General features: G+C 42.8%; 1 protein-coding gene across 5 annotated transcripts in view; it reads left to right on the top strand.

Annotated features, from left to right (window-relative positions):
* The window catches only part of col15a1b (collagen, type XV, alpha 1b), a 73,890-nt gene extending 53,776 nt beyond the window's left edge, over positions 1 to 20,114 (top strand). For 4 of the 5 annotated variants that reach the window (XM_032566264.1, XM_032566263.1, XM_032566261.1 and 1 more), the window contains 20 exons: positions 8,581 to 8,646; positions 8,947 to 8,982; positions 9,419 to 9,481; positions 9,838 to 9,927; positions 10,362 to 10,397; positions 10,521 to 10,574; positions 10,717 to 10,773; positions 10,910 to 10,969; positions 12,656 to 12,700; positions 13,744 to 13,825; positions 13,944 to 13,969; positions 14,385 to 14,483; positions 14,927 to 15,071; positions 15,148 to 15,212; positions 15,287 to 15,424; positions 15,880 to 15,978; positions 16,600 to 16,674; positions 16,762 to 16,959; positions 17,087 to 17,202; positions 18,500 to 20,114. In XM_032566264.1, coding sequence (XP_032422155.1) covers positions 8,581 to 8,646; positions 8,947 to 8,982; positions 9,419 to 9,481; positions 9,838 to 9,927; positions 10,362 to 10,397; positions 10,521 to 10,574; positions 10,717 to 10,773; positions 10,910 to 10,969; positions 12,656 to 12,700; positions 13,744 to 13,825; positions 13,944 to 13,969; positions 14,385 to 14,483; positions 14,927 to 15,071; positions 15,148 to 15,212; positions 15,287 to 15,424; positions 15,880 to 15,978; positions 16,600 to 16,674; positions 16,762 to 16,959; positions 17,087 to 17,202; positions 18,500 to 18,722 — 1,773 coding nt within the window. In that variant the 3' untranslated portion in view covers positions 18,723 to 20,114. The remainder of the gene's footprint in view (positions 1 to 8,580; positions 8,647 to 8,946; positions 8,983 to 9,418; positions 9,482 to 9,837; positions 9,928 to 10,361; positions 10,398 to 10,520; positions 10,575 to 10,716; positions 10,774 to 10,909; positions 10,970 to 12,655; positions 12,701 to 13,743; positions 13,826 to 13,943; positions 13,970 to 14,384; positions 14,484 to 14,926; positions 15,072 to 15,147; positions 15,213 to 15,286; positions 15,425 to 15,879; positions 15,979 to 16,599; positions 16,675 to 16,761; positions 16,960 to 17,086; positions 17,203 to 18,499) is intronic. The other variant, XM_032566262.1, reaches the window with a different exon arrangement.
* Positions 20,115 to 22,072: the final 1,958 nt, after the last annotated feature.

Here is a 22,072-nt window from a genome sequence, read left to right as displayed (position 1 = left end):
AAAACCCCAAATGTCAGACAGAATCAACGGCGCGGGCTCAGTATACATTCGAGGTCGTCCAGCTGCGCAGGCCACACAATTAGACATTCGATATTGTCGCGCTGTTGCAGTTAGCCAGTCTAACCACAAATTAGTTCCAGTGTAACCTGTTGCTAACATTATCACATCAGCAGGGGTCAATTTAGAACAGTCAAAAGTAAGCACAGCCCCAGTTTCTTTGTCTAGAAAGCCTGAATTGTTATCGTTACCTTGTTCAGAGAAAGTCTCATCTTCAGATTTGTTGTTTAGTGGTGTCAGGAGGTTAATTTGGATTACCTTTAGAGGGTCTCCTCCGCTGGCCTCAACTCCTAGCACAATGCGCATTGTGCTAGCGTTGCCATCATGCAGCGAACTCTGCACGCCATGTAGTGATAAAAGGAGTGGATTCTCTGTGGGTGAACTGAGCCTGGTAAATGACATCTTGCTTACCTGACTGCTGGGCAAATGGGAGTGAGTTGGTTTCCACGTCCCTGTGTAATGAGTGACTGTATCCCAGTAAGGACAAAGTGAGCAGTAGGGACACCACCAGCCCTCACAAGCTGCGTAGCAATCGTTAATTTTGAAGTCCATACACAAATACACCTCCCAGTTCTTCCATCCCACTGGATTACCCCCACAGTCAATGATGTCACACAGGTCAAATCTAAATGAGGTGTCTGAGCCCTTGTAGTAGTTTAAGGTGAGTACAGGTTGTTGACCATCTGAAGTGCGTCTGCTGCCATCGGTTGCATGTTGCGAAGGAATGTCCCTAGGCACTATATGGTGTGATGGTAAGGTTGTCTGTGTGTTATTTATCCCATGTGCTCTTATGTGCTCTAATCCGAAGATCATGAAGGTCATCACTAGTGCGATGGTGCTCAATACTGCTGTCTTGTGCCAAGGATGTGTCTGGAGCACCCAGCGAATAGAAATGCGATTGGGTGGAGGCATGTTAAGTGCGTGTTACCGGTCCCGGTTTTGGGGCAGCCGCACACTGTGACCAATGGTACCAGGTGTCACCTTTTGTTTTGAGTTTCACTGCGTGAGATGTCCGCTCCACCACTTGATATGGGCCAGTGAACCTCGGTTCTGTCCACTTCCTTTTGATGACTTTCAACCACACCCACTGGGCGGTGGGCTCTGTAGGAGTCGCTCTCTCTGTTTGTTGTCCTTGGATCTTACACCATTCTTTCTTTAGAGTCTGTAAATGAGAAAAATAGTCTTTCCTTGTTAAAGGTCGTAGGTCACCTGGTTCCCCGGGTGGTGGTGTCGGTCCTGGAAAACTCTGTCCGGTGGTGAGCTCGAACGGTGTCAGTCCTGTCCTGGCGTTTATCGAACACCTGATGGACATCAAAGCCAGAGGTAATGCATCAACCCAATTTAATTTTGTTTGTGCACAAATTTTAGCCAATTTTGTTTTCAAATTCTGATTCATTCGTTCAACTTTTCCTTGAGATTTTGCGTGGTACACCGTTCCAAACCTATGTTTCAAACCGAGGTGAGCCTCCACTGTTTGAAGGTCCTTGTTTCTGAAGTGTGTTCCATTGTCTCACCTGATTTTCTCGGGGAAACCGTGCCTGGGGATGTAATGATTGATTAGACATTTTATTACTGTCTTGCTGTCTTCTTTTGCTGCTGGCCAGGCTTCCGGCCACCCTGTGTAAGCATCAACACAAACCAGCATGTATCTTTTGCCTTGCACTGTGTTCACCATGTCTGTAAAATCCAACACAATCTCTTTCCCTGGACCTGTCAGTGGAGGGAACTGCCCCTGATGTGGATTCAAAGTTTTCTTAGGATTAAATTGTTCACACACTTCACAGTTTTGCACAAAATGTTTGATCATGCGAAGCATGTGGGGGTGCCACCATTCTTTGAGATTGTGCATCATTTGTTTAGTTCCAAAATGCCCAACTCCGTGAGCTTCTTGGAGCAGCTCTTGTTTTTTCCCGGGGGGCAGAATTAGCCTGCCGTCCGGGCCCCTCCAGCATTCATTTGTTTCAGTAGCGCCTCGGTGCTTCCACATGTTTTTCTCTTCCGGCGACGCCCCCTTTTGGCATCTTACCACCTCTTCCAGTGTCAGTTTGTCATGTAATTCCTCCTCTGACAAACACACCATGACCAAATCTGTGTAACCTGCAGCCATTTTTGCTGTTCTGTCGGCTGCCTGGTTGCCTTTGGCAACCAGTGTATCTGATACATCATGTCCTTTACATTTGATGACTGCCACTCTTTCTGGCTTCAGTAATGCGTCAGCAAGCTCCTTTGCCTCACGCTCATGTTTTATGGGTTGTCCGCTCGTGGTCAGAAATCCGCCTCTCATCCATTGGCAAAGTTCCAAATTCACTGTTCCTGCAACGTAGGCCGAATCTGTGTACACATTGACCTCTAAGCCTTGGGCAAGCTATAACGCTACGACCACTGCTTTTATTTCTACCCTCTGTGCAGATGCTGGCCCTTGTAGTCTTTCTGCTTGTCTGGTGAGAAATCCTACTTCTGTGCTTTCAACTACTGCATAGCCTGCTCTTAACCCTTGTGTTTTGTGTCTGAAACAACAAGCATCTGTAAAGAACTGTCTCACCTCTGGTCCCAGCAGAGGAGTTGCTTGAAGGTCTGGTCTTACCTTCTCCGTCCTTGCCACCAGCTCCGCACACACGTGTGGTTCTCCTTCTGCAAAACAGTCTGCCATGTTTACGTCTTCGTGTGTGAATGAAATGTTTGGAGCTTCCAGGACTTTGGAAAGTCTTTGTTGCCTCAACGCTGTCATGGTGAAACTCTGTGAGTTTACATATGCCACCACACTGTGTGTAGTTAACACCTGTAGTGCATGTCCCATGACTATGTGTGCAGTTTTTTGTATCAGTTTGGCTATCCCAGCTGCATGTTGCGTGCAAGGGTGATGCCTTTTTTCCATGTTGTCCATCATTACAGATAAGTACATCAGTACTCTTCTCTCTCCCCCTTTTTTCTGGAACAAAACTCCGTTTACAGCCAGTTTTGTCACAGAAACATCCAGAAAGAACGGCAAAGTGTAGTCAGGGATGGAGAGCTCTGCAGCCGACGCCATGTGCTGTTTGAGAGAGGTAAAAGCTTGTTCGGCCTTAGTGTGCCAAATGAGGAGATTATTCAGATTTCTCATGCCTTGCTCGTTAACCAAGGCTCGAAGCGGCTGAGTGAGATCCGTGTAAGACGGAATGTAGCCCCTGCTGTAGCCCGTTAGACCCAGAAAGGAGAGCATGTCTTTAACTCTGGCGGGTTTTGGATGTTGCAAAATGGATTGTTTGTGAGATGGGGACATTCCAGTTGTTCCTGCTGAAATTATTCTTCCCAGAAACGAAACCTGTTTTCGTGCAATCTGCAATTTGTTTTTACTGACCTTAAAACCTGTTTGGTACAGGTGCTGCAAAACCAGGGAGGTGGCTTTAACGCAGATCTCCGCGGTGGGTGCAGCAAGCAAAAGGTCGTCCACATATTGAATGAGGGTCGTTTGTGGCGGAAGTGGGCAGTCCTATAAAACATCTTTCAAAACCTGATTAAACAGCCCTGGGGACAGGGCGAAGCCCTGTGGTAGCCTGGTGTAGCGCCACCGCTGACCCTTGTGAGTGAACGAAAAGTAGTCCCTGCAGCTTTCAGCCAGAGGGAGACAGAAAAATGCATTTGCCAAATCAATACAGGTGTACCACTGCTGAGTGGGTGTTAATGCAGCAGTAGACACATATGGGTTCGGAACCGGCACAGTTTTTGTCTTGAGAACTGCATTCACTGCCCAAAGATCATGGGCCATTTTGTATTTACCAGTACCTTTTTTCTCCACAGGTAAAATGGGAGTGTTCCAATCAGACTGCGAGGGTTCCAGCACGCCAGCCCGAATTAGCCCTGTTATTGTTTCTGCGATGCCCTGTTCAGCTGCGGGTTTGTGTGGATACTGAGGAATCCAGAGAGGTCTCTCAGAGTCCACCTGAAATGAAATAGGAGCACAGGAAACCAGCCCAACTTCCGTAGGCGATTCTGCCCAGAGAGAAGTGGGCATAGATGTTATCATTTGTTCTGCTAAAGGGTGGTCAGATTTTTCCCTACCGTGATGTCTAGACAGTCGTTCATGATGGAGCTCTACTGTTTCAGACCCTGAAAAACTGATTTTATATGTGTCAAGAGAGGGGGAGAAACACAAACCTGGCGCTGCTGTGACAATCCAATCTGTGGCTGCCAGTGATCGTTTAACCATTCCGCCCAGTTCGTTGGCTTGATGCTCAGGGTGCAAACAGAGAGAGATGTGAGGCACAGCTTCATCAGACATTCGATACCACTCTAATTGCTGTTCTGTAAGACAGACAGCAGCAGCCACCCCAGCGGGAGACACAAAAATATCTGAAATTTTTACCTCCCAGGTCGCTTCCTCTGCGGAAGACAGGAAAGCTTCCTGGTACCATTTGGACTCGTCTCTGTCGTAGAACAGGGTGACGTGAGGAGGGTCGGGCGGAGACACATAGGGGCGTAGGGCCAGGATCCAGGGCTTCCAAGCCATGAACAATGACATGAGACTGCTGGAGGGTACGTTCGTTAAAAGGCCCCAGTAGATGTCAGCATACTCAGACACCACTGGCTGCATGAGAAACTCTCCAGCCATGTGAAAGTTTCCACAATGAAGGGAGGTGCCATCAGGAAAGGCAACAATTAGTCCATCAGCAGAACACATAACTGTGGATCCCATCTTTATCAGCAGGTCTCGCCCCAGCAGACGCACGGGAGTCGTGGGCGAACTCACAAAAGAGTGTTTCATTTGCTGATTACCCAATTTGAAGGTCAGAGGCGTAGTGAATGGCAGACTCTGTTCAGTCCCTGAGAACCCTGTTAAAGATACAGTTCGTGATGTCAGACAAAAAGGAGGGGCAGAGTTCAGTGTAGAATGTGTGGCACCGGTGTCAACGAGGAAGTCTGTGTGTTTCCTTTCCACTGTTGCTGACAGCATGGGGTCTGCAGTGCCCACGCTGTCTCTGGGGTCCTCAGGGGTGTGTCAGTAGTTACTGAAAGTACTGTCCGGGTTCATTTGCTGCGGGAAGCACAGAGGGATTGTGGGGAATCATACCTGGCTGTCCGTGAGGGGAAACAGGAGCTGGTATATTCCAACAGTGCTGAGCCCAATGTCCAGGATGACCGCAGATGTAACATACGTCACGGGCTCTGGGCCCTCCGCCCCTTCCACCGCGCACCCGCTCCATGCCCCTCCTCCCACGACCCCCAACACGCAACCCCACTCCACGAGAGAACGCTCCGTACCTGTTTGGAGAATATACAAAAGGGTAAAGAGGAGCAGGTGCTCCCCCATTTTGATTAGAGTTTTGCCAGTAATTAGGAACCCCACCCTGTGTAGGTGAAACTTGTGAGGGGGGTCCTGTTACTGCAGCTGCAACCATCACATGTTCATGCTTATCCTTTTTTTTACTTAGTTTTTGTTTTGCTTCCTGCAGTTGGAGTTTCAACAGCTGAATTTCTAAATCCTTTGTGTCAGACAGTTTTTTTTTTAACTCATCCTGCGCCTTTAATAGGTGATGAAGCAGGTGTCTCTCCCATCTCACATGTTCACACCCTGCAAGATCTGGATTGTTTTTTATAGACTGCACAACCTGTTCAGGGACGCCTTTTAAAACTGCTTCTCGAAACATTTCAGTTAAGTTTGTGTGTTGGCCTTTGGGATTAACTGTAGTTTGTTTGAGCCAGGTTTCTGCAGCTTTATTTATATACTCTTTGGGATCCATGTTACAATCCCACTCAAATTTAGTAATAGGAGCGATGGTGGCTAGAGGAAACTGCTGTTTTATTGCTCGAGCCAAGGGTGTGATGAATTGGTGTACTGCAGTTGAATTATTTACATTTTGTGTCCCGGCTGCGTTCTCCACCTCTTTCATGACCATTCCGGACATAGATCTGCTCATTATTGCTCTAAAATCACCCATAGTGAGAGTCTTGCCTGATGTTAACAAGTCTAACTCTGCCAGCCAAAGGCTCCCTCCAGCGGTGATACTGGGAAGTTTATCTACTATTGCATCTCTGTCACCCAAGGGAAACTGAACATATTTCTGACCACCAACACTGTTTTTTAAACGAGGATAAGCTCCTGTGTAGCCCCCAGGCCGGCTATGTTCACCCCCTGTGTTTGCTTCCACGTCCCCAAGGCCTAGACCGCCCATGCTCCCTGGAGGACAGGCTACGTGATACATTTCATCGCTTCTGTCTCTCAAGTCCTCTGACACCCATGTTCCACTCGCATCCAGCGTGACTTTAATGTTTCTGGCTGGTTTAGACCGTCTCTCGCCCTTTTCCATCTGTTCGGCCTTATCACATAAGTCCTGCAACCTCTGAGCAGACTGGCTGAAGGTGTCGCTTAGCTGTGACCAAACCATGGGATCCGGCGCACACGCTCGAGGTTGGTTTGGGGTTTGATCTAATACGGTCCAAGTCGGGGTTCCATCCCCACTGAGGACCCCTGAAGTGTTTTGTGAGGGAGCTGTCCCCCCCTCGACTGCCAAAGTTCCATCTGTGATATTAATTACTGGATCTATCCCCTTGGCAGGTGGAGCTTCGTCTCCAGTATATGGTGGAGGAAGTGAATTCTGTGTGTGTATGTTTGCGTGTTCAGAGCTGGTGGCAATTTCTTGATTTCTGTGTTCAAATGCATGAGAGAGCCCCTGCCACGAGACCAAGAGTTTTTCACTCTTCCTGAGTTCTATCTCGGCGTTCTGCCTATTTTTTCTGCAGCCTATTTTAGTGAAAACTCCTGCCTCTTCCTGTTTTTCCATGGCGTCTATCAATATTATTTTTGAATCAGTTATCCCTTGCAGCAAGTATTTTCCCAATGGCTGCCTGTTTAACAAGTCGCCACCTTTCTTCCCCACCAGACATTTCATCTTTTTTTGCAGTTTACCCTCTTCCTCCTTATTCTGAAATTCGTCATGCTCTGCCAGATAAGTTATTAATCCGTCTATTTGTTCACCAAGGGTAATCCAAGGCCCTATGCCCCACTTTGAATCGTATTTCTCCCTGTCGACCTCCTCCGCCATGTTCAGACCCAGAGATCACCTCTCCTCTTCTCTGCCTTTTTTTACTGCCTCGCACGGCGGCGAGCCTCTGTCTCCCTTTTTTTTCTCCTTTTTTTTTTCTTTCTGCTCGCACGGCGGCGAGAAAACCAACACAGCAGATAAAGTTAAAAACTTTTCCCCAAATTACAGTTCCCAGACCCCAACCATAGTTTCAAAGCACATTTACAACAAACAGAAAAGCGACGCATGGACAGAAACGTCTGCTCGGCGGCAGAGTCGGACACACACAGCTGACAGAGACACAGCTGACATAAAAGAGACAACTTTACACAAAACACGGAAATGGATCCACGCTCTTCAGAGCTCCTATTTTAGTAACACTTTTTTACTTATACTTTATACTTATACTTCATCTGAGGAGCAGATCGCGATCAACCTTAACCCAATATCTACGTTGTCGTATGGTGGCCAGCTTTCACCGCTTTTAGCATTTCTCGAGCTGACTCAGATTGGCCGGCGCGTTATTTATCGAGGACAGTACTCCTCGGGGACAAAACTGACAAAACCCAGCCTGAACCTTCATCCGACGCAAGGGGGAGACGGCCAGTTCTCACTGCATGCCAATCGACCCAAACTTTTTTTGTTGTTTTTTTATATTGCTCCTATGAATAATAAAAGACTTAGACGAACCAACGGAAAGCAGTACGAACACGACTGACAAATCAGACAACTCAATATGAACACCGGCTGATATATGGAATTTAGACAGCCCAAAGAAACAGTACAAGGGTGTATGTTTAAGGAAAAAGCTTCCTCACCTGTTTATTGGGGCCCAACGCCCGTGTACTGTCCCGGCAGGCTGTTGCCGTAAAAGGCCCGTCCAATCTCTGCTCGCGTCTCAACACGAAACCATCCTCTGCTACCAATTGTTGTGATTTAAACTCGACGGACCCAAAGCGTGTGAGCACACGAACAGGAAATCAGCCAACACAGAATAATCAGAGTTTACTTTTTTTATTCTTTTTTAGCGCTATAAAAGAGAGACGCTTACCCTCACAGGCTAATTTGTTGTGAAGTGAATATAACCGAAATTATACAGCATCTGATCAAAAACGGACGATCCATTCCCTATATCTAAGACACGCCTATTGGTCGCCTGATGTGTTACGTCAGCTTAAGTTTCCATTTCTACAAAGGCCTTTGTGTGAAAGTGAAACATGCCAGGTGTGTAAAAGCTTGTGAGTGTGTGTCCTTGATAAGCGTCTCAACACTTCTTATTTAAATGAAATATCACTTAAAATCCAAGCTTAAAACTAAATAATTATGACAAACTTACAAGGGCCAAAGTTCAGATTAAATTCTTCTGACGACATTTTGTGTTTGAATGCAGTCAGTTTAAAGCACAAATTTGAAAAAAAATAAAAATAAAATTAAATGTACTTCTTTTGCTGTAATACATTTATCATATTGTTGGTGACGTCATTAAAAGATGCTTTGTGTTTTGAACCATGTGTTCTGCCTGCAGCTGCTCCAGAACGCTACAGATGGGATGTTAAACTTCACAGAGTTCAGAGGACCCCCGGGGCCCAGGGTGCGTGCTCTCTGGCTACACATGTAAAAAGTGATGACGGTTATGCAGTTTGATATATTTTTAAATATAAATACCGAGATGGGTTTTGCAACATTAAAAAAAATTACTCCATGTTTTTGCAGCAGCTATAAGCAACGGAAATAATCCATTATTTTTTTCAGAACTGTAAAAGTGTAACCAAACTGCTGCCATTGGTGTCTAGTTTAATGCTATGGCTTTGTCAGAATAGATAAATGACCGAGACTCGCTGCCTTTCCAGTACAGACATGAGTGTATTTGTGTGTGTTTGACTTGCTCCAGGGCCCTGAAGGTTTGCCGGGACAAGCCGGATTTCCAGTAAGTTACCTTTTGCTACTCCACTGTATGCTGAGCCTGTTGGCCCAACCGACTCTATGGCTCACTGACTGTATGAAAGTCTGTTTGCTACATCAGTAAATCTTTCTTTTTCAGTAAACCAGCTGCTTAATTTGACAAGGATTTACTTCGTACATTTCTTTTAGTCTACATGCAGTAGAATTTCCAAAATGGCTGAACTTCCAGTTTTATGGTCGTCCTTCCTGAACCTTCAAACTCAAGACGGTCAATAACTCCGTCCCAATGTCCTCGGGACTACATGAACTCTACATGAACTCTTTTCAAAAGTCATTGTGGCATAGAAATGTTTTTAGCTAATTCCCTTTATGTTTTCATATTTGTTTCATTCTTGCTATTTCTGTCAAGACCTTTGTGATTTTTAGATTGTACAATTTACTGATTTTCTTCCCTTTCCCAGGGCCCTAGAGGACCAAAGGGAGACAGAGGACCTCAAGGTATTGAGGGAGCTACAGGAGAGAAGGTTAGCAACAAGATTTTACAGCCTAAATGAACAGCTGACAGATCCTGACAAGTTCTGGAAAATATAGCCATTTGTGTTTTCTCTCACTTCCTTTTTAAGCATCTTACTGATTGTGAGAATCGCCATGATTCAGCCTCTTTCCCTCAGCAATCCACACTGAAGAGTGTTGTTGTCAGTGCAACGTCATAGCTCTTTGTTTGCAGGATATTTGAGATTCCAGCTGGGTGTCTGCTGAGCAACACCAATCATGCATAAAATATAACAATTTCTTTGTGTATTGGTCGTAAATATTTTTGAAAATATTGTGATTTTTGCATTATTTTTATTGTTCTTTTGCTTTTTATTTGTTTTTACAGGGAGAAAAGGGCGAACCTGGCGTGACAATCGCTGCAGATGGATCTATTTTGTCTGGACCGAGGGGCCCTCAGGGGCCAAAGGGCCCAAAGGTATGTTAAAACAACAACTTAAGCAACTTGTTTATGTTCTGTTTAAGACATCGAGATGAAGCATGTGTTTCTATCAGAATTGCTGTCACTTCTGTTGTTAGAATTGAATAAAATGACAACGCTTCATTGAATGTTGGTGATTCTAAGCAGCTGATCGAAATACTTTTAAAGTAGAAATGTAAATATTCAAGAAAGAAAATGAGTCAAACTGACAAGCAACGTAAGTTATGATGGATACCAGATTGTGATGAAACGTTTATAAACAGTAAAATAGAAATTACTTTTGGAAAAAAATGTCTCATCTGTGCCATGTTACAAGTTACAGTATATACATGTATATAAATGCTAATTATATATATATATATATATCATTGTATTTTTTTGCTTTTATTCTGTAATTTTATGTTTTATTGTGCTGCTTTGTGATCTCCCAGGGCGACCGGGGCTTCCCAGGAACCATAGGACCTGTGGTGAGTTTATAATAAGTTTAATATTTTAAAAGTTTCCAGGTGTTACACTCCTAAAATTTAAATTTAAGAAGAAGTTGACAATCCTGACACTAACGTTGTCTAACAGACTGCCTTTCATTTCAGGGACCGATGGGACATCCTGGTCAAAAAGGAGAGTATGGTTTCCCTGGACGCCCAGTGAGTAGTTTTATATAATCTCATACCTGCTGACCGCACAGCGCGGACGGGAAGTGAATAAACGCGGCACTGTGGAAACTACAATCTGCTCCTACATTTATTTTTCGAGCCAACAGGTTAACGCTGCCGTCTCTTGTTGTAGGGGCGACCCGGTATGGTGGGGAGAAAAGGCGACCGAGGAGAATCTGTCAGCCTGCCGGTAAGGAGGAACCCTCAAGCAGAGATTAATAATAATATATGGTTAACGTAAACTCAGAGCAATTCAAAGATTTAAGAAGCGACTTACTTTAAAACAAATGCAGAAACAATATTTCTTTTCTTTTTTTTTTTTTTAGGGTCCTCCCGGTCCTCCGGGTCCTCCTGGTCCACCAGGAAGAATTCTCGGTCTAAATGGAGTAAGTATGCAAGTGATCATGGCTTATGTGAAAGTTTTATAATTAAAGGAACATGTTGCTTAATGTTGTTTTTTTTATTCTATCTGGCTCTTCTTGCGTTACGAAGCGCAGTAAGTATTACAGTATTGTAGCTTTATACCAAAAAACAAGTTACTGACGGCCCTGGTGTGTGTAAAAGAACTGAAACATTCTTTATGTGGCTTGGTTGTAGTTAGTTTGGAGTTCTATTTCCTCCCTACTGACCACCAGAGGGCGGTGCTGAAAGCACTGAATGTTCCCTTCAGGCATGCGCCGTTTGAGCAATAATATCAACAGTCACACCTGTGAGATATCGGATGATCAATCAGAGGCCATGTAGCACGACGTCAGCCGAGGCTCTGTTCCTACAGAATCTTCTCGCGAAATGCAAGGATTCTGAGCGACAGAGAATCTCTGGCGGTCATCCGGGATTCATGGAACCCGTTACCTCCTTTACCGTCTTCCGCGCTGTGTGTTGGACTGATATAAACTTTTAGAGCACTTAGGTTCTACATCTGGACGACAGTCCTGCCGTTTCTGGTCAACGACCTGGCCTAAATCTGATTGAGCTGCACAGCATCAGATAAAACAGGGTGTTAATGCATGAAGACCCTCCGTTCCTTCAAAGATCACTGATTTAACTTCACACAGTGAGAAAAACAAACTTTTTTCGGTGACGAGGCAAATACTTTTTTTTACAACAATGTCTAGTTTAGGGAAATAGGATGATAAATAAATGTCCCTGATGTTCTGATCGACTCGTAAAAAAGGCAAAGTATGACGTTAAAAGCTCCCACAGTTACATCCGTTATGTAGGAATTGTAAGCTGTGCAAATAATTGAGATTTCACAATTACCCCAAAATAAGATGTGGATTTATTTTTTTATTTTTTTTGGCCTTCTTTTTCTATACTTAAATAAAATGAGATTTTTCTTTCTTTTTAGTGTAAGATTTCAATTTAAAAAAAAAAATCTACACTTATTTTGCAGGCGTTTCAAGAAATGCTGAGGGTGCTCTATTTAATTTTTATTATTTAGCAAAAGTTTATTGCAAATCCATTTATGATCAAAAGTGATTGTTATTCTGCATTTCTTTAGTTTTCTTTCATTCTGTTTTGTTGTTTTTTTGTTTAAATGTAATTGTGTTAGCTTATAACAGATCAACACTGATTTGACTAAAACCCAAGAATTTCTATCATTAATCTGGGTGAAAAGTAAAACCCTGAACACGTTTCTCACATATCTGTTGGGTAAATGTAATGTCTAACATTGCAACATAACTTCACGTCTTTTTAAAGTCATTTTTCAAAAAGTTCCCAATATCTCCGTATTGCATAGTTTCACCTGAAATGAAAACTTATTTTTTCCTTCCGTTTTATTTCGTAACGAAAAATTTTGTTGCACCAAAGTAAAACTGCATCCTCAAATCTTAACAGCAAAGAAATAATATACAGACCGGTTGTTACTGCCGGTTAAATTAGTTTACTTACTATTGCAGGATGTTACATTAGTCACCATTCACATGCCGGAGTATTTAAAGGCCCGACTGGACAGAAAATGAAGGTGTTTAACAATGCAGAGTGTTTAGATTTCTACATTTTTGGTTAAAACTCTTAAAGCTTCATTGAAATGAAACTCTGCTCACGCTGCTCTCCTTTGAACCCAAAAGACAGTGTTCCCGGTGCGCCCCAGACCGCACTGCAAACTGGGACGAGTAAGTCTGAGCCGGACCGTCTGAATGGTTCCTTCCTGTTGGAAATGGGACCAATCTGGTGGTTCTGGTGGTGTGTGGGTTTTTGTTTGTTTTGTTTTTTTTTAATAAAGCATGAAACCCCTCTGGTGCCTCCTCCCCTCCTTGTTACCTTCCCTTCCTGTTCTCCTAACGGCGTCTGATAAAGCCACATGAATGTGGACGTGGTGTGATTGCATCAGGCTTTAACATTTGTCTTGCACAGATTTTCCTGCAATATGAAAACATTGTTTGTTTGTTTTTTTAGTCCAAAACGTAACCAGAGAGATCAATCCCTGCATATCTGTAGATGGTTGAGCCGGGTCCAGCCATTAAAGACAAATGTTAATGCGAGGTGTTTCGGGGGGGCATGCTGATCACTACTTAGCTCATCTGCTCTTTCCCTTCTCAAAAGCTCGTGGATGAGAAATGAAGGGAAGGAACATATCTTGTGTTTATGTAAATCAGAGCTGGTTCATCGTCACGTTTTTGATCAGTATCTGAAAGAATGAAACTGCGTGACATGTAATAATCTTTTTGGTTGTTGTAAAAGCGATGGAGCTCCATCTCTGATCTACTTACTGTTGGGTAGATAAGTAAGGTTTCTTCCTGGTGTCTGGTTTTTTTTTTGTTTTTTTTTTACCGTTTAGCATCTCGGAAAGGGATTCTTTGTGATAACCAAGTGCTGTAGGAAGTTGTGTCCCCTTAATAAAGCAACGTAAAACCAGTGTTACATTTGAAAGGAACATTTCTGAAATCAAAGTCTGGTAGCTCATATTCTCTGAGGAAAACCCCGGAGCAGATCTAACTCCAAACCGTTATTAATTCACGCTGTGCTGTAAAACCTTCGCGCTTTACCCCCCCCCCCCCGTGCGTTAACCTCAATAACTGAGCATGTGTCTCTTGGATTGAATCAGTTTTTTCGCAGGGCTGGCAGCAACGTCATCGACACGCTTTTTACCCTGTTTAACACAAACCTGAGCAATCCGGTTATTAATGTGTCTCTGTATGTGTGCGTGTGTGTCTAGGAGTCGGTGACGAAGAGAGACTCTGTGGGACTTAAAGGAGCCAAAGGCGACGAAGGGACGCCTGGTGAGCTGGGAACGCCCGGTAAGACTCGTCTCTTTCCTGCAGCAGCAGCATCAGCAGCCTCTGAACCTGCATCCCTTCAACTTGTTGCTTTCTTTGTTATTCACGGCACACCGCTTTACGGCCACTTTCCCGCCAGCACCCCCGTTACCTGACGCGGCAGAGGTGAGTGAACGCCTGTCTCGCACATCTCCAACAGAGATGATCAGACAAAACAGTGGGGGAGAAATTGTTGTTATCACGTTTTTGATGTTCCTGTTCAGAGCAACACTCAAAGGACGCGAGGAAACGAGTTGAGATTTGCTTTAGACGAAGTTTAGCAACTTCAGCCGATCAGAATGTGGAAGACAAACAGCGAGCCTGTTAGCTGCATGTGCTAAGCAAACATCACAGTCCACGGTTACGATCGCATCCACCCAGTGAGGATGTGTAAACAAAACACTTTCAAATAAAATTCACCTTTTATTGCAGTAAAAACTAATTAGAACATCCAATGTTTGATTTGAGTGTTTACTTGAGATGAGATCTCGTTAAAACGTTGTTTTAGTTTTGTTTTGTTCGACTGTTTTCTGTCGCTCAGGGAGCTAAAGGCGATCTGGGGGTCAAAGGTGAAAAGGGAGAAAAGGGCGACGCGGGCCAGCCCGGTCCTCCAGGACTTCCAGGGAAATCCGGACTTGTGGTGGGTTGACGTTGAACCTGAGCAGGGTGTACATCGAAGCTGCTGCTTATCAAATACTGGAGATGCAAAATTTGGGCCGATATCAATATTCCAATATTAATGTTGCTGTTTTGTTTTGATAACCAGTATTTACTGATATCCTATGTATTTCTCAACAATTCTGACACCTTTGAGAAAAGAAAGAGACAAAACAACAGACAGCAACAAGATGGAAATAAATATCGGTTGTTCATATTGGCCCAGCTGTATTTATCTGGCCGATATTGATGTGTTAAAAAATGCTTAATATCGTCCGATACCGATGTTGGTGCCGATGTATCGTGCATCCCTATCAAAAACCCATTAAATCGTTACAATTAAGTAAATGTAAGATAGCTTTGGACAAAAAAACCCCACACAGTTTTCTTAACGTAATCCATCTATCTTTGTGTTTGTGCCTTCAGGGTCCAAAGGGGGAGTCCGTTGTAGGTCCCCCAGGTCCGGCTGGTACTCCTGGTCAACCCGGAGCTCCCGGGCTCGGACAACCTGGGCCCCGAGGCCCGCCTGGCCCTGCTGGGCCGCCGGGACCGGCCCCCGAATATGGATCTGGTAAGTGTTTGACACAAAGAGATTTAGGAGGAACTGAGGAGTACATCTGTAATCATGCTGCATATCTTCTCTTCAGACGTCAGTGTCCCTGGTCCTCCCGGTCCTCCCGGTCCACCAGGATCTCCAGGCTACGCTAACCCGGTAAGATGGCTAATCCAAAGCGCCGGAAAGCGCTGGAAAGCGCTGGCAGTGACGTTGTGACGGTGTGTGGTCAGGTGACAACCTTCAAGACCGTCAAGGCTCTCAGCAGAGAGACCAGAGACCAGAGAGCCGCCGAGGGAACGCTGGCGTACGTGTCCGAGAGAGGGGGGGAGCTGTACATCAGGGCACGCAACGGGTGGCGCAAAATCCAGGTTTGTGCCGCAGATATACCTTCCACTGCCGTCTTATCTGTACGCTTGGCATTAGCTGGAGTCTGAGAGTTACAGCTGGAAAAATGCCACTGTTGGGTTTTATCCATTAGTCGCATCAAAAGTCAAATGTGAAACATTTTAATTCTGAAAAAATTATAAATACCCTGTTTTTTTATTCCCTCCCCAGTCATCCACTAATTGGTGTTGGTCTCGTGAAATACATTATTTTTTAAGGTTGTGGCTTCAGTCATTTATCCTCCGTTCTTTATTCTATTTATTTTTCGTCTTCTTGTGAGACTGGATGTGCATTTGTGATTTTGCTAAATCAGTTCAATAATTCTTCCATAATTTCACAATGAAAGTGGCTGCTAATAGCTTCTGTCTGTTTGTGATGACACGAAACACTTTTCTCAAAAAATGCTAAACATCCATCCTCACATTTTGTTATTTTTTAGCTCGGAGAGCTGATTCAAAATGGAGCTTCCTCATCAGACGCGTCTCAGGCTCTGAGCAGAGCGGGAGATTGGAGCCGACCACAAAGAGTTCACAGCCAGGTTCATACCAACACACACAATTGCACACACACTCTCTGTGGACCCAGTGTGTGTCATTTGTTTTTATCTGGACATTTTGCACATGCGCACAACGCTGGAGGGCAAAAAGACTATTCTTTTACATGCTGTCCATAGCCGCGCTGCTGCGGTAGGACAATTTCTTTAACTAAATTAAATCTGGAGATGTAGATATTATTAATTTAGTTCAGTGAGTCACAGGAAAGGCCCAAATGGCACCATAGAACCGTTAAAAATACTTCAAAACCACTTTTTTTTCTTGCTCTCTGTCTCGGCTACACTACACGCAGACTTGTTGCCATAGCAATTGATTCAACACTAAAAAACATTACAGTGTTATGTTTTTAGGCCTGATGTTTATTTTGCCATTAATAATAAGTGACTGTAGTGGTGGATCAGCTACCGCTGCTATTAGCTCACCTAACACAGCTGTGGTGGATTTAAACACCTGCTCTACTGATAAGATGTCAGGATTTGTGTGTGGGTCGCCTTTTTTTTTTAGTTTGTAACTTTTTGCCCTCCAGCAGGGAGATGGGGGCGGGACCTTGCACGTGTGACGTCACGCTGCGTAAACCAACTGTTTTTGTTGTCTCTGTTGATCAGGAACTGCAGGAGGGCAGCAGGGGATACCAGCCCAGCTACAATATCTTGCCACAGACCTTTGAGTCCGTACCTGGAGTGAGTGGAACAAATGCCGCGCTGAGTCGCCTTCGCCTCTTTCTACCGCTTACCTCTCCTCCTCTTTGCCTCCTTGTCTGAATTCAGCTCCATCTAGTGGCGCTGAATGCTCCGCTCAAAGGCGACGTGCGCGGCATCCGCGGGGCAGACTTCCTGTGCTACCAGCAGGCGCGCTCCGTGGGGCTTACCGCCACCTACAGGGCCTTCCTGTCATCACACCTCCAGGACTTGGCGACCATCGTACGGAAGGCTGACCGCAACAACCTGCCGGTGGTTAATCTGAGGGTGAGGAAATGCTCTTTTTAGTCCAGTTTTTATTTTTAGATTTTTGATTTCTTGTACAATATATTTTTTAAATGACTGCTTTAAATTCATTGTATTTTCAAATGTATTTTTTCCCCACTTCTCTCAGGGGGAAATATTGTTCAGCACTTGGACCTCCATATTCTCTGAGAATGCGGGCATGTTCAACCCGTCGACACCCATTTATTCTTTCGATGGACGCAACATAATGACTGAGCCAGCATGGTGAGTGGGTGTTAGCATTAGCAACCAGGGAGATACTGCTGATGGAAAACCAGAGGCAGAGAAAATGTGAGGTAGTATATGTGGACGACTAAAGATATCAACTATCCAGACTAGTCATTTTTATTACCAACATTTTTTAACTCCAGATTATTGAACTGAAGAACAATGGTGAGAAGAAATGAAGTTTTTCCAAAGCTAAAGTTATTGAAAACTGCATGAAAAACATAGTGTGGTCTAAGGGTGCGCCGATTTATCGGCCAGTCGATCTGTCGATCTTCCCAATCTGCGTCAACATAGCAAATTGGGAAGTAGTTCAAGATTTGTAGAGACCTTTGCATAAAGTTCTCTCTGTTGGGGGTTAAAAACCCATTTAACAGCCTTTATCTTTGGAGCAGTGTTAAAACATTTTATTTGGTTGCAGTTATTTATCCCCGATTTCTTTCATTTTGTGATTGACGATCGGTCAATACATGTGAAGCCGATCTTATCTACCTCACTAAAGATCTAAAAATCACCCACTGTCCTCTTCTGCTTTCCCGTGTGAAAGGTTCGACCCACCAGGTCATGTCTGCACGTTTGCAGTTAACAATAGTCCCCCCACTGTTACCAAGTCAGCAACTTTCTTGCTATATTTAGCAACATTTCAGACTAAAATAAATTTGGTATTGCCCAAAATCGGAATCGGCAAGTCGGTCTTTTTAAAAATCGGCAATTCGGTGTTTGATTGCCGATTTTTGATGCACTGCTAGTATAGTCATTATGCCAGTTCAGAAGTAGAAGGGTGAAAGGCAAGTTAGTGAGTAAATAGATATGGAAATAAATGAGTAAGGAATTGAGAAGATTAAAAAAATGTAGGTAACATAAGTGAAGAAATAGGCAACAAACTTGGTGAGTAAATTGTTAGGATAGTTTAGACGGGTAAGTAAGTAACTGAACAGATACTGTATGTAGGGCAGGTAAATACATAAGTAAACAAATAAATAAGTTGGGCAAGTAAATAACTGACTTAGTAAATAAGAAAATACAGCAAGTATGTAATCAATTAAAAAACAAAATAGGCAACTTAATAACTAATAACAAGAGAATAGGGTGATTTTTTTTTCTTTGCGCTAAAGGTGAATTATTTTTAGTTTCCTCACTGAAATATAGATTTTTTTTTTTAAATCTACAGTGAATATAATCCGTTCAAATGTTGTTAGCAGTCCAGCTGATGAAAACTTAAGAGGGAGAGCATTTCAGAAAGAAACGGTTCTGACGCTGCTGCGTCGCCGCTCCTCGCCCTTCTGACCCCCTGCAGGCCGGAGAAGCTGGTGTGGCACGGCTCCAGCAAGGTGGGCACCCGCCTGACCGCCAACTACTGCGAGGCGTGGCGGACGGGCGACGTGGCGGTGACGGGCCAGGCGGCGCTGCTGCAGACGGGTCGTCTGCTGGGACAACACCCCCGCTCCTGCTCCAACCACTACGCAGTGCTGTGTATAGAGAACACATACGTGGGAAACACACCCCAACGGAGAACCTGAAGAAACACACACACACACACACACATATTAACACACATGCAGGCATGTTGAAAGTGGGAAATACTATTGGGGGAAAAACGCATTTAGGCACATGAAACACACACACATAGATACGTGTTGTTATTGTTTTATTTTTGTGTTTAGTTCCCACCTGAAAGGCGGCGTGAGACGGCAGCTCAACATGTCCGTCCATGTCTAGAGCTCAGTTATTTTTGTAGTCTCTAACAGAGTAAAAAATAAAATAAATAATAATAATAATAAAAAAAAACATTGTCAGTGTTTGAGAGCTGCCAGCTTTACGATGTTTCTGGGGCTTCTTTGTTTTCCTGCTCTACAGGCAGACAGACAAACTGGTAGAGAAACGTAGCAGAACTGCTGTAAAATAAACCGCAACGTCTGAAGAGGCAACGTCTCCTTTTGCCTGTTTTCAAACTAAAGTGAAGTTTCACATCTTAAGAAAGGTCTGACGCAGCGATATCGGACAAAACGATTTACAACACGTCAAAAAAAAAAAGTCATACAATATATTGCTTCTATTGCAGTAGCATAATCTCACACATTAGAAAAAAAATTTAACAAAGACTTCTACGAAATATGTAAGATTTTTTTTTTTTTTGCCATTATTTTTCCAAAAAGACTCGAAAAATTTCTTTGACAAAAGATTTTCTAAAAAAAAATTTGAAAACGATTTTTTTCTAGAAAAAACGTTTTTTCTACTAGAAAAAAATTAGAGCAATTGTTTGACTTCTAAAAATTTGTTCGTCAGAAATTCTTTTTCAAATAAATTTCAGAGATTTTTTGAAGCAAATTTATGTGCTGCACCTTTTGGCATTCTAATTGCAACAGAATCGTTTTTGTAAAGACTTAACATTTTCAGATTGACTACTAACTAGAAAAGGGTCATTAGTTTGACCCATTCCGCTCTTCAAAATAGGAAAGACAGTAGAACATCCCATTGGACTATTGATCTGCCCAGAATAAGGAAACGGCTACAATAAAGTGGAATGTTTGTCTAAATTTGCCAATATCTCTATTAGTTCACCTATTAGAAAAAACAAACGTCTGTGATTTTTTTCTATTTATACAGTAGCATGTCCTAAAACATAGCTAGTATGCATTCACATGTTGCTGTTTGAAGTTGAAACATGTAAGTGTTTGTTGACATTGTTTGTTTTTTTGTAATACTGTAGACGTCTTTTTCTTTTTTTCTTTTAATGAAGCACACTAAATGACTGATAATCTCCTCACCACGCTTTGATTGAAATGTTCTGCCTGTAATATTGACTGTTAGTTGCTCTACTGTCTGATTGTATCTTCTGTTGAAACAAAAACTTGACTTTCTTGTTGCTTGCCTTCTGGTGCTCTCTAAATAAAGTGTCTGATTTTTTTTTTTTGGTTTGTTTGTTTTTATAAGCAGTGACTCTTGTTTAGTAGAAATCTTGCTTCTTAATAAGTTGGAATGCAATCGCATATATAGGTCCGTTTGCATGTTGTGGCCCTTAGCAAATCTTCTTAATCCATTTTGCATCTTTTTTTTTTTCATCCACGTTTTCCTTCCACTCAATTTTCTAGTAATATATGTAGATACAGCCACTTTAAACAGTCACTTTTTGAGGCTCGTCTCTCTTCTGGAGAGTGTCGACATTCATAACCTTAGAAGTGAAAAGTTCCATGTCCATTTTTTGGGGGGGAATGACCCAAAAGCATATTTGGTCACTTTGGATGCTTGAAATTTAGAATTTTCTACTGTGACTTTTTTTTTTTCTCTCTTTTTGGACAAATTTTTTTAAAGTTTTGAGAAACTTGGAATTTTTTTTTTTTTCTAACAAATTCCTCCGATATTTCAAGCAAAGTTTTGACCTCTGATTTAGAATTTTCGACTTCTCAAACATTTTGTGTCCAAAAATGTTTTTTATAGAAAAACTTTTAAGTTTTCAGAAATTTAGAAATTAATAAATAAAAAAAAAGATTCTACTAAAATTTGAGTTTTGTCGAGCAAAGTATCGACTTCTTGAAAATATGAAAATGTGAAATTAAAAAGAAATTGACAAAAAATGTTTGTTGAAAATAGTGCAGTACTATTTCAACGATACTTTATCCAGGCGTTAGAGTTGGAGGATTGAAACTTTATTTTATCTCTATATTTATACATGTGTAATTTTTAATCCCATTTTAATGTGTTTTATTTTAATTTTATTCTTTTTAGCTTAATCCTATTTTACTTTATTCTGCACCCTGAGTTTTTTCTAGCAAATTTTCAACTTTTCACACTTAAATTTATTTGTTTTCTTCTGGAGAATTTCAGATTTTTATTCTAGCAAATTTTTGGATTTGCAAACTTAGAAATTGTGTTTTTCCTTAAAAAAAAAAAAAACCCCAAACACAATTCTTTCCCTTTTGTCTTATACTGAGGAATAAGCTCTAAGTCCCAATTATCAAACACAACTGCAGTAACTACTTAAAAGTATCATTTTGTGTATGATAAATGCATAAAATTAATCCCTCACTTTTGAATGGAATTTCTTAAAAGGTTTTCCTCCATGAAGGTTGTAATTTAGGAAACTGTCCACCAGGTGGGGTAAGTCCAAGTTTGGATAGAAAAGCGCATGCGTGGTTTTTTTCTCCTTTTGTTATTTAACAAACATGTCTGCCTCCAGTCTGACGGCACTCAGGGCATCTCTGACAGGTAAAACCTTTTCATCCTTCACTGGGGTACATTCAGGACAGACAATATACTTTTTTTGTATTAGGACTAGATGTTACCAGGGTAACATAATTTATCTTGTACTAGTTACGTAGTTTGTTTGTATTGTTTTTAACTGATTTAATTCCTGTACCTGCTGTAAACATAATATTTTTTGCTGAAGAAACCGTGATAAAGTTAAAAAACTGGATTCGTCTTCCAGCTTTTCACGGAGGTTCCTGCCGGTGGCTCCTCGGTCGTCTGACCCCGATAGTGTGCCACCGTTTGCGGCTTCATGTCTCCCCCACCGCCGGGCTGTCCAGCTCCAGGACCGAGCCGACACAGAGCTCCGACGTGACCGACAAGGTTGCAGACAGACTCGGGCAGGAAGAGCCGGACTGTCCGGAGTATATCCCCAGGAGGAAGGCCAAGAACCCTATGATGAAGTTAGGATATGCTTGGTGAGCCTGCGGCACTTCCTGCTTATACCTCACGTCTTTACTCTACGTAAGACGTGATTATTTTTCCCCCAAATATATTACTGAGAAACGAAGAAATCGCCAATCAGCATCAAAGAAAAACAAATGGTGCTCTGGGATTGGCTGCTTTCCAAATGCAAGCAGATGTTAGGTAGGATAACTCCTATTTCAGCTTCCCGAACTGCATT

The sequence above is a fragment of the Xiphophorus hellerii genome, chromosome 6 (assembly GCF_003331165.1).
Source record: "Xiphophorus hellerii strain 12219 chromosome 6, Xiphophorus_hellerii-4.1, whole genome shotgun sequence".
In the NCBI taxonomy this organism is placed as follows: Eukaryota; Metazoa; Chordata; class Actinopteri; order Cyprinodontiformes; family Poeciliidae; genus Xiphophorus; species Xiphophorus hellerii.
This window is presented reverse-complemented; position numbering and strand designations above follow the sequence as displayed.